This window comes from Tachypleus tridentatus, chromosome 9 (genome assembly GCF_004210375.1).
Source record: "Tachypleus tridentatus isolate NWPU-2018 chromosome 9, ASM421037v1, whole genome shotgun sequence".
NCBI lineage: Eukaryota > Metazoa > Arthropoda > Merostomata > Xiphosura > Limulidae > Tachypleus > Tachypleus tridentatus.
The window spans coordinates 160,059,814-160,072,999 of NC_134833.1; the positions used below are offsets into that span (position 1 = coordinate 160,059,814).

The following is a 13,186-nucleotide window of genomic DNA, read 5'->3' on the forward strand; positions in this document are numbered from 1 at the left end:
TAAAGCTAGTTCTGTTGAATTATTTAGTAAAACTAATTCCAAGTCTGGTCCTTTAGTGAAAATGAGATAATTTATTTCGTCAGTAATGTTTGCAACAAATTACGCTCTTTTATAAACGTAACTTCATAGACAATGTTTCAACAGAAACTCTGAAACTGGTGGAAACTAGCTGACAAATAAACCTATTTGTATTATATTCAAAACTAGCTGACAAATAAACCTACTTGTATTATATTCAAAACTAGCTGACAAATAAACCTATTTGTATTATATTCAAAACTAGCTGACAAATAAACCTACTTGTATTATATTCAAAACTAGCTGACAAATAAACCTGTTTGTATTATATTCAAAACTAGCTGACAAATAAACCTATTTGTATGATATTCTCGCTAATCGATCGATAACAAATACGCTAAGTAGCTCAACTCTTACTGTTTAACTCACTAAGAGACTACACTGAAGAAGTTATTAATCTAATGTATACTGGGTCGGTTCACAACATCGTATTTGAGAAGAAATATAGACTATAATTCATGTTTATTATATGTATCTTCAAGAAATCTGACAAACGTTTATTGAAATGTAGAAGACTGTGCACAACAAAACATCAGAAGCGTCACAAAACTACTGCTTGTGAATAATGAAAATACTTTTGTCTATTGTACAGTTTCCAAACTGTATTTGTATTATCTCTCGAACTTTCAAAATTCACATCTACAGTTTTTTATTTCAGTGTCCTTCTATACTATATGCGGTATTTACTCTCTTCTACCACAAACTTTTGATAAATCAACAATGTACGTAGAACGAACAGTTAATAAGTTTGACATAAAGTACACAATACCGTGTTGAATTATAGCATGGGAGGCAGTCTTATTTATAACTACTACAGGAATATTCTATATTCTACTGAGGCCTTGTGGTATCCCACGAATAACCAGTAAACCAGGAAAGATAAACCCGCTAATAAATGGAGGTTTTCAGGCTTGTATATGTGTTTTAAAATGAACTGTGACAGTTAGGTCACAAAGAAAGAGAAAAGACAGAGATTGGTACAAAGAAAAAAATATTTAATGATTTAAAGCTAACAATACCAATATACAATACTCCATTAACACAATACACAGCTGTACAATACAATAAGCTAGTTATCTTGTGTTTTAAAGTTTCAAATAGAGAGTGTTGGAGCAGCAACAGACATTGAATACTTTGATAGAAAACATTCTTTTCTTTAAGTTATACTTCGTAAAATGAAAGCATTAATGAAAATAGCTTCGATACTCACACTTTAATTTAAGTAAATACACTAGAATAGTGAAGTCCTATTCCAAGATGCGGTAGTGGAGTAAATGTTAAACAAAGTCAGCTCTACGACTTACAATAAAACAGTTTAAAAATTTGTTCACTTATGGCGCTCACTCTAGACAACTCGAAAATATATAAGTGAATATGAAACGTAATTTACAGAATGTAAATGCATGACACAGCTTAGGACTTTCAGAGCTATCCCGAAATAAATTCGAAGAAAATATACGAATCTGCAGCAACACAATTTTAATGTGATAACACTAATTCCTGCTGTTAAAGAAAGACAAAATATCAACTCACACATGCATAGCTTTTACTGAACAAATTAACCAGTTAAACAAAACACAGAAGATATCTGTAGGTATTTAAAATCTGTATCATACCTTTGTAAAATTGCTCTCCTATTTCCTAACATTTCCTAAAATGTTTAAAGCTTTCAAATTTTAGACACAAGACTTAAGTAATTCGAACTTGTTACATCAACTCGCCATCGGTCAGTGAAGATTAAAAGTGAATCCGCTCAAACTGTCATCTGATTGGTAGACAAGTATAATGCAGCTTGTTTATTAAAATGAAAATATTGTTATTCATGTAAAAGAATCAACCACACAGTCCTGTCACGCAGCCTACTTCACTTCTTATTGAAAGTGGAAAGTAAACATTCATTTAAGCACCACTATGTTCCAACCAGAAAATTATAAAAAACAATATAGTTTTGAAATCTTTATAACTAAAGGGTTGGAAACATAGAAAATCCCAGGACTAAAGCCTTGACTTTCAGGAAATTTGTCGATACATTTTATAATTACGTTATAACAGTCTTTCACTGCCGGCCAAATATCTAAGTTATAAATTATACCAATATTAACTTTTCTTAGGAAAGTTCTTACTGGCGGCACAATAGTAAATCTAAGGCATCAATGTTGTTGTTGTTTGGCATATTATAGCGCAAAGCAACTAAGCTATCTGCGCCATAAATCTAACAGCTCATAATGATATAAATCTGGATTTAATTACAACCCTGGGCAGAACACAAATTGCCTACTGAGTGACTTTGCGCTTAACAACAAACATCTACTGTATAAACTAATATATATATATTTTTTGGGTAGCTGATTATAAGTATTATACACAAAATAACAAATATTCTTTAACAACTAAGGCTAGTTCTTCTCACTGAAATATTTTTGTCACAGACAATGAGAATGTGTCATTTGTCTCTTGAAAACCTTAAGGAATCTATAATGGAGAGAGAAATTGACGTTTTTGAATATATTATTTTAAAAGCATGCGTAACCAGTTTTCCTTATCGAATGGTGACTTTAAAATATTTATTTCTCAAGGGATATTGGAACTTGCACGTGCTAGGATTTAATACAAACCTGTTATTTCATCAGGCAAGTGTATAAAAGTGCGTAATTATTGTTAAAATGCTAATTTTGTTTAAACACTGGTTCTTCGTAAGGAAAGCCTACACACACACACACACAGACTTAAAGCCAGTTTATTATAATAACTGTTTATCTACGAAAGCACTGAATATTGTAACACTAGCAAATATCCTCCATAATAATTAAATCGTGTGCGTGGGGAAACATTTTGACTGACTTAGCCTCGTATTGATTCTTCTTGTGTGAAATATTTAATGACGAAGGGTTAAGTGACACTGTGGAAGAGAGACATCAAGTCAATACCACTTATCAACGTTTTGTTAATAAAATATTTTGAAAAATTTCTGAAAAATAAATGCAGAACATCTATAAATACTAATAGATGTAAGTTTTTTAGATTTGCTCGTGTTCATATGGAAAACAGATTTCATCAATTAAAAATATTATTTCATACGTCACATCAGAGTTTAACTTTCAGTGCCTGTGAGGACAACCAGTTAAACTAATCTCGCATTTATAATTGTACTGACTGATCAACATATTAATACTTCAACAATAAGAAGGAAAAGGTAACAATAACAACGATGTTCTTAGCATCGTTGGTTAAAATCATATCGTATTCACGTTATACGTACTTCCTCTTTTACAGATATAAAACTTGTAATGCACATTGAAGAAAGTTATACATTTTGATAAAAGTTAAGTAAAACTACATTAATATTCGAAATAAATATAAAAGAATATTTTTTTTCAACCCTGAGGAAGCCGCAAAGGCGAAACGTTGGTTTCAATAAAAATATATTCTTTTATATTTATCTGGTGTGTAAAGGTCGTTTTTTTCTTAACTTTTATCAAATTTATAAATATCACATTTTAAAACTATTTTTATTTTGTTAGTCAAACGTATTCCAAAATGTACTTGTCGTATTTCCAAAACGTCAAGCTGAGTTCAAACCCTTAGCCTTGCTATAATACTCTGATAAACTTTCTTTCAGCAACAACAAAGTAATTAAATAATGACGGCTTTGTTAAAATTATGCAGTAATTAAAGAAAATTGAAATTAGTAAAAACCGATTTTATGTTGTCATAATTTTGGTTAAGGGAGTAAGTTTCTTGCCCATTTGGTTAAATCATGCTATCGCCGTCTAGCGGTCTGAAGTAATTTTTGTGCCTTATTGACAGGACGACTGAATCCACTTTCCATTAGTGTGGGTAACTACTTTTATGTATAGTTGGATCGTTAGAAATACCAATGAAACTTTGCCTTGGAGGTCGTCGACATGTCAGGACATTCTGGTAAGCTTGTCGGTATTGCTTGTTGGTAACACCGTAAATTATGGGATTGATAGATGCACTAGCGTACACTAAAATGTAGGCTAACACATGTAAAATTGGATATTCCTTTTCCTTGTCTGTCACCTGTAAATAACAAATAATTCTACGTTATTCGCAAAAGAAGAATACTGAAACAAACATTTATGACCTGACTACCTTCAGTTCCAACTTGAAAACGCAAAGTGTTTCCTAATGTTAATACCTGAAAACTTTTTTACTTAATGTAATAAAATACAACACCTCTCATACGAAAAGAAATAAATGTAATACCATATATGAATTGAGGCATTTATTGAGAATTCTTACAAATGTTATATCAAAGAGTGCTAACTCTACCATAAAAATTAACAATTATTGTAACATATTTTCATTTACTAGCGGGTTCTTTTACGACTTACACACAAACGATTTAATTTATTTATTCATTTAAAGTTATCATAAACTTGAATACTGTTTGAACTTGTAGGTCCAACTTTTTGCTAAATGTAATAAAATATGTAAAAACAGGCTTACTTTTTCAGCTTCGCTAACACTATCACAAAACTTTGAACTACCCTAACTGAAATGTAAAACGCAAAAGTAGGCCAAGTTTTGAACCACAATAATTGAAATATAAAACACAAAAGTAGGCCTTAGTTTTGAACTACCCTAACTGAAACATAAAATGCGAAAGTAGGCCTAACTGAAATACAAAACAAAAATGAACGAATCGTCAGCGAACGATGTCGTTTTTAATAAATTTCGCTTTGCTAGATCAACGCTTAACAAAGTAAACGGATTAAAGATGGAAATTGTAGAGAAACATTAACTGAGATTGCAATAAGTTGTATATATTTATACAATATATAAAAAACAATAAACTTATTTTAGTTTTAGTTGGCTGAAAGGAATACTTCAAATATTTGCTTCCACCATTGCAAATATCAGAAATTCTGTTACCAAAACATGACTTGTGTAATCAAACTGTCCATCTCTAGTATATATTCAATAGGAAAACACGAACAAAAACATGTTTTTATTTACAGTCTTTAGGAACGTTTTCACACCTGACAGCTTGTGGTTTGGATTCATATTTAGCGACGATGTTCACATCCAGTATGGTTGAGTTGTATTTGTATAAAGGAACAGTGACAGCTAACACACTGACTAATCTACTCTATATGTTGAAAATCACTGTACACTCTCTAAACTATATCATATATATGATATACTTTTTAGGTAATTAGAAAATCAAATATCATATACTTAGAGTTTTCAAAATGTTAGTAGGCCTGAACTTAACCGTTTTTGAACTTAACATAATTATTACGTCATAAAATAACCTCAGCTTTCTCTAGCTAATAAAATCAGTTTCTTCTCGCTAACAATCAAATTACATTAAAAATATATCTTACAACACTACCCATTTTCTAGGTGGTGAAGTCACATGAACAAATCTAGAACTAAAGAACGAATAAAACTAACAAATCGTTCATTCACTAAGCCATTTGTGTTGCTTTCTTCTTATGAGCCCCATGTTGTCAGTGAACATTTTGCCACTGAGAGAATTTTATGGGAATATGGCTAAATGAGACCACTGGTGGTTCTATCTTTGATGATCTTCTGGAAGCAGTCTCATCAAGAATTCCAGCCTTCTCAGAGATTAAGTTTCTCCTCACAACTCATTCTCTGTAATTACCCAGTTGGTCGTTTTCTCGCCGGTTTACTTCAAAATATTATCATGATGGATTAACTTCAGTTTGGATTGCCTGTCCTTATGAATTTAACAAACAATAGCATTGATTATTTTCAGTAGAGCATATGGACCCTTCCAGCACCTTCAACAGTTCGTTCATCTTTTCTTGAGACAAAAACTATTCACCCATACGATGTCAACTTGATGGTGACTCCAGTCTTATCATATTAACATATTAGTGACTTTTAATTTTATTAAAAGATGACTTAAGTTCTTTCCCAGGTAACTTTATGTATTTCATATATGGCGTCCCTTAATTTCTTTATATTCTCTATGTAAGATTATTCTGATAGTTTCACGTACTGCCGTATAGCTACTTATCAGTAGTGGTCAAAGTTGAATAACTGATAGTTTCACGTACTGCCGTATAGCTACTTATCAGTAGTGGTCAAAGTTGAATAACTGATAGTTTCATGTACTGCCGTATAGCTACTTATCAGTAGTGGCCAAAGTTGAATAACTGATAGTTTCACGTACTGCCGTACAGCTACTTATCAGTAGTGGTCAAAGTTGAATAACTGATAGTTTCACTGCCGTATAGCTACTTATCAGTAGTGGCCAAAGTTGAATAACTGATAGTTTCGTACTGCCGTACAGCTACTTATCAGTAGTGGTCAAAGTTGAATAACTGATAGTCTCATGTACTGCCGTATAACTACTTATCAGTAGTGGCCAAAGTTGAATAACTGTTTCACGTCCTGCCGAAAAGCTACTTATCAGTAGTAGTGAAAGTTGAATAACTGATAGTTTCACGTACAGCTACTTATTAGTAGCTATGTTTCACCTATTCTCAAGGAAACCCTGGCATCCAATCAGATGAAGCATTCTCCTACTGATTCATCTGTCTTTTGAATATCCAAGAGTCTAGCTATTGGCGGGCTATGGAGATGATGAAGTTCTTCAGAACGTAGATACTGTGGAAGTACCATCTGTAGCCATTGTTTCCTTTCATTGACACATTCCCATTGCCAATATAACAAACCCTTTCGTAAGCAAAAAGAATCTCAATGTACCAAGAACATCTTGGTGTCTGGAATGTATGGAGCTACTAACTGTCACGAGGGCCTTTTAGCAAGATTTTTGAGCCTCTGAATAATTGGTTTTGTACTTGTATTCATTGCTGTTTCAATAGTTTCATCGCTCTCATCTTCAATCAGATTTATTTTAGATTTTAATTGTATTTAAATATTACTTATGTTTTTTCTAATTTTCATTTTGATTTTTATTATAAAATGAGTGAATTTATTGTTCTATTTCTCTCCCTCTCTGGGTTTTCGTCCTCTTTCGATTTTAGTTTTCGTTCTTCTTTTAATTTTTTGTCCTCCTGATCTTGTCAAAGGACTTTTATTATCTCAAATAATCCTTGAACGTCAACTACATGACCTCATGACCTTCAACAGTTGATATTCTATTTCAACTGTATTCCAAGTTCAATGTTCACCACAACAGATCTCCAACCCCAACATCAAATTATATAACATTGTTATTTAGTTGGCAGACTCTTTTAAATTATAAGGCGAAAATAGCTTAATGTCTAGTTCGCTTAATCGAAAAAATATTATCTGTTCTTTTACAATTATCTCATGTTTGAGCAATATCCTAACTACGACACCTATTACACTAATTAATTTACTCTGTTTTGAAATTCACTTTAAATTATTTTAGCTGTCTCTTATACACCATTAATTTTCAAATGTGTTGGAAAACGTAACACCATTTTTTCTTTTATATATGGTCTTCACTTCCTGAACATAATTATATCTTTATATCATTAGAGACTCACATCTTCTTCTAGCAAAGGAACAACAACGCTCTACAGCTAATAAATACATGTAAACATAGAATATGTAACTTACAACAATATGTTTTCTGGCTAGTTCTGCATATAGTTGATTATGCAGGCAGCTAGCTCTAACAATGTATTTGAAAATATCAGACACTAAAAGCGTTTGAACTTAGGAAATATTCATACTTTAAGACATCTACGGCAGAACTTTGTTAAAAATGTACGAAAATTATTAACACACCGAGATATTCGATCGTAATAAATGACTCTGTGTATCTACAACAGTATTGCGTTAATCAGTGTTTAACGATCAGTGTTCAATGTTCTGAGATTGAAAAGTTAAGCACTTCCTTCTATAATCAAGTGCTCCTTATTGCCGTGAAACCTCAATTTCACTTATTTTCCAGATAACATTTTACATTACAAAACTATATTTTCATTACTGACATACTATTATACTTTAAAATACAAACTATTTATTACATACATTGTTTTCCGTTTATATGTTGTGTGTGTTTTTATAGCAAAGCTACATCGGGCTATCTGTTGAGTCCACCAAGGAGAATCGAACCCGCGATTTTCCGTTTGTAATTTCAAACAATAAACTTTTAAAAAGTTGTCAAAAGGTAACTAATGCTCCAGCTGTGCCACGGTATTCGTCTGCCACGAGATGGCGTTATACGGTTTCTTATTTGTTTTTAGAGCAAAGCCACACTGGGCTATTTGTTGTGTCCACCGCCGGGAAATCGAACCCCAATTTTTAGTGTTATAAGTTCGTAGATTTACCACTATTCCACCAGGTGGAATTGGAGTTTTTTTTTATTATCTTAAACGTGAAACAATAACTAATCTCTATAATCAGGATGATTGTTCAAACTTACCTTAACAATAGTATTAGGAAGATAGCAAAGAACAAAACAACAGAAGATGACCAGAATCATTCTTGTCACGCGCCATTCATCGTCTCGTTTTTCGGTTTTCTTATCTGTGGTCTCCACGTTGCTGGGTGTCTTTATACGATTAAAGTTGTTTCTTATCAACCAAAAGATACGTACATAACAAACCACGATGGCCACACAGGGAACTACAAAGCCTAGGGTTAAAAGAAACGTCTGAGATGACCTATCATTGACCTCTAAAACAGTACAGGATAAGAGTCTTTTGTCATAACCAAAGCGCCCCCATACGCCGAGTAACGTGGGTAACAACATGATGAATGTAAACAACATAATCACAGAAATCATTACTGCAATGTAGGGTTTTTTATAAATCTTCATGTATAGATCCTGGTGGCCAATAAGGATGTAACGATTCATAGAAATTGCTGTGACGAGAAATAGAGACATCCCACTAATATAATACTGTATAAATGGGTAAAAGACACATAGGGCATCACTGTATATCCACCTGTGGAAAATATAGTCCGAAGCACTGAAAGGAAGACTGATGACATAATAAAATAAATCGACCAAACTCAGGCTGACGATGAAGATGGCGGTGGCGCTACGAACACGTGGACTTTTCACTATAGCAACAATAGTCAGCAAGTTACCACACATGCCAAAAATGCTTAAAACAACAATACAAAATGAGGCAAAATATAAAAAGTTCTTGTGCTTAGACAAAGGATTTATAAACGTAGTTGGATCGTTTATTGTTGTCAAGTTCTGCAACGACAATTCAGTGGTCACCATTACTGTGTTTGTCGTTGAAAATCACACTTCTTCAAATAGACCGAAATGAAGATAATATATGTCATATATTGATAATTTGTAGGAAGTTGTCACGAACTGGACATCTTACCTGAAATAAAATACAAATAGGAATTAAACCTCAAACTAAATAACCTATATTCAAAAATAGCTAGATTTTGAATTTATAACGATACTTCAGAGTGTTGTATTATTCTTAAACTAAAACTTCATTTTACTTGTCTATACGCTATTACTTAGCTGTGAAATAATTAGACATTAGATAAATGAACAATTACACACACACAAAAACAGTAAATAAAAATAAATGATGAATCTTACAGTCAAAGAACCTTCATCAGGAACGTTACCGGTGCCTTGTGTTATTTTCTAGTGATGTGATACTAATCTGATAAAATGATGGGAAAGCACTAAGTCAGATTAATGTTTGATGCTTGTATCATTTTGAAAGGAGAAAACGCAAAATATTTGTTTGTCTAAACGGAAATGTATAATGTTTTCCAATAAATTAAGGCATCATTACATCATTGACAGCAGTCCTCCAATGAATGGAGATCTTTCATAGTACTGACAACAATCCTCCAATGAATTAAGACCTTTCATAGTACTGACAACTGTGTTAATACTGAATAAAAACTCTCATAACAAAATGCAACGAAACTTATTTAATATAAATCTGTTGTACTTGTAATAAACTAGTACTGTAATAACTACTTGATATGTCGAATGAAATATGGAATTATATTTTCCTTGTGTACTTGTGTATATTTCGGGTGAACCGATTTCCCTACAGGTACCAGGTAGACCTGTTAATAATGGGTGATTCGACCAGGAATATTATAAGGTAGTATGTGTTTGAAAACTTGAATGAGTTTTGTAAATGCATGTGAAATAAAGAGTTTGAAAATGTTAATAAAATAAACACAGACTTCTTTATAAAATAAGCAAGACAACATGCAGTGTGTGTACACACATAAAGACTGTTGCGACTATTGGATCGTGATCTGGTCCACAGATTTTTCTATTTCAAGATGGATATCTATAGAAACTAATCATTTCACACATTTGATCAGTGTGAGACATATCAGGAGTGCTGTCACAAATAATCCAAAATACTTTTATTCTGGTAATCAGCTATTATTTTATCTTTGACGTAATTCCCCAAAATTCTGAATTTTTGGAGATAAATACAAAGCCACATCTCCATGCAGTCACGTAACCACCACCATCGTAATATCACCACATAGTCATGGTAAAACACTCACTCAGTCACACATTACCATCGTTACTTCTGTAGTCATGGTTTTAGGACAAAGGTGAAATCTAACTTTTAGTGCAAAGTGTGATTTTCTGTGTCTTTTTACTGATCACCAGTAGTCACAGGAACCATCATTCATAAACATGTCTTTCTATAACATCACAACGATGCATTTATAAACACATAAAGATCACTATGATACCACATTGTCAAATATTACTGGACACTGGTGTAAGTACCATAGTATTGTTATAAACACCAGCACTTTATGTTTTATCATAATTACTTAATGAAATATACCTCATGTATGTGAAGTCACAGTGTCAGATGAACAAGACTTGAAATGTCAGTTACAGCTAGCGGGCTATGCTCAATAAATTACCCTTTCAGCCGCGGGGGCGTTATAATGTTACGATCAATCCCAGTATTCGTTGGCAAAAGAATAGCCCAAGAGTTGGCGGTGGGTGTTGATGACTAGCTGTCTTCCCTCTAGTCTTACACTGCTAAATTAGGGACGGCTAGCGAAGACAGCCCTCGTGTAGATTTGCGCGAAATAAAAAAAAAAAAAATTCTCAATAAACTGATGACTAAAACGTAAACAAATGTTCGTCTTTCGATATAATTTTTATCAGTATTTAATTTTTCATTTGTAAATCTTGTATTGCAATAAAAATAAAAATGTATTTTATCGTGGAAATTAATATTAATACTGTTTTCAGCTCTTCCGATGGCCCTGACTGCTGTCACTCGTGTAGCGGTCCATCCCTCTTAGCTATTCCTACATAACTACAAGCAAGTAGTAAACAAATTATGTATCAAAATACCGCAGACAGATTTCTTTAGTGCATTTAACCCTCAATTTACTGCTTAGTTTCGTATTGTACTCTACCAATAGAGTCAAGTATTATATCATGTTGAATAACTTTATATTTTTGCCTGTAATAGCCCTCAGAACAAAGATTTGGTTGGATTTGTTTTGAATTTCGCATAAAATTACTCAAGGGGTATCTAAGCTAGTTGTCCGTAACTTAGCAGTGTAAGACCAGAGGAAAAGCAGCTAGTCATTACCACCCACCGCCAACTCTTGGGCTACTCTTTTACCAACAAATAGTGGGATTGGCCGAAATAATATAACGACCTCACGGCTGAAAGGGCAAGCATGTTTGATATGAGGGGAATTTGAATCCCGGATTACGAGTCGAGTGCCTTAACCACCCGGCCATGCTGGACGTCAAAACAAACAACTGACAAAAAATAAATATAAAATGTCAGCATAATTTAACAGAATTAATAACCATAGTTTTTGTGTGTTTCACGTGATTAGGGACCATCAAAATCATGAACCTGCAAGTCAGTTGGTTAATAAATAGTTTCGACAAATGGGTTTTAAAAGTTAATAAAATTATATTGTTAACTATATTTGGAGCACGCTTGTAAGATACGCTAATTAAAAGCAATTGCTTTACAGGCCCGGTATAGACGCATAATCTGAGGATTGCGGTTTCGAATCCCTCTCGCACCAAACATGTTCCCCCTTTCAGCTGAAGGGGGCGTTATAATGTAACGATTAATCCCACTATTCTTTTATAAAACAGTAGCTCAATAGTTGGCGGTGGGTGGTGATGACTAGCTGCCTTCCCTTTAGACTTACAATTGGGGACGGCTAACGCAGGTAGCCCTCGTGTAGCTCTGCGCGAAATTCAAAAAGCAAACTATCTTTGCTTGACACAATATGGTTCAAAGGGTAAATGTTTTCTTCTGATATAAGAAACCTGTGATTTAAAAGAGCAATATAAATTAAAATAACGCTTTAAAACTAACAATTGTATACTTAGGAATCCAAAATTGTGTAGAATAACAGAAGCTCATTTGAATTTGTTTTTCATCCGCAATAAAAATGCAGTTCGTATAGCTGCACTAAATAATATATATAGTTTTCATACATGCTAATTCCCCCCAGTGGCACCGCGGTATGTCTTCGGACTCACACCGTTAGAGACCGGCTTTCAATACCGGGCATGAGCAGAACATAAATAGCCCATTGTGTAGTTTTCTGCTGAATTCTTAACAAACACAAACTCACCCTTTTGAGCAGATTCGTACACTAACGCCATCCGACGCTAATATGTTAAATCGTTCTTCCTGGTTTCCAATAAACTAGTTTTTTCTTTCGTTTGTCTCTCTCTCTCTCTCTCGTCTTTAAAGAATCAACCAATCACTCTGTTTAATTAAGTTCACTCAGCCTTGAAACATGTTTCATCTGATCTTAATTACCAGCTTTAAGTTTCTTTAATTTTTCATCATTAACACATTTGACAAGAATTTAAAAATTGTACCAACACACAGCCACGTTTTTGGCTGCCACTTCTAGAAGGTAACTAAACTGTGATACATGTAAATAAATACACACTTTACACTTCTCGAAACCATAAACACTTTTACTTCCTTCCGGATTTCTATTTTCGCTGCTTCCTCCAGGAACCCTGTACTTCCTTCCTTTTACCATGTTATCATAAGACAGGAGATGATTAATAGTTATCACATACAGCGTAACGGATTTAATATTATTTTAATGTCTATACTTGTTTCAGTTTAATACATATATAGAAACATGCGTAATAGAAACATTTTCTCGAGTAAGAATACATTTATTGAAA

General features: G+C 33.3%; 1 protein-coding gene across 2 annotated transcripts; it reads right to left on the reverse strand.

Annotated features, from left to right (window-relative positions):
• Positions 1–1,052: 1,052 nt before the first annotated feature.
• On the reverse strand, positions 1,053–12,932 carry LOC143226810 (G-protein coupled receptor moody-like). 2 transcript variants are annotated; one of them, XM_076458248.1, is made up of 3 exons: positions 12,613–12,932; positions 8,441–9,362; positions 1,053–4,122 (listed from the first exon to the last, which is right to left on the reverse strand). In XM_076458248.1, the coding sequence occupies exons 2-3, from the start codon at positions 9,251–9,253 to the stop codon at positions 3,907–3,909; spliced, it is 1,029 nt and encodes a 342-aa protein (XP_076314363.1). In that variant the 5' UTR covers positions 9,254–9,362; positions 12,613–12,932; the 3' UTR covers positions 1,053–3,906. The 2 variants fall into 2 exon arrangements, with proteins under 2 accessions (XP_076314363.1, XP_076314364.1); XM_076458249.1 differs by lacking the exon at positions 12,613–12,932 and adding an exon at positions 9,593–9,749.
• Between the last annotated feature and the right edge of the window lie 254 nt (positions 12,933–13,186).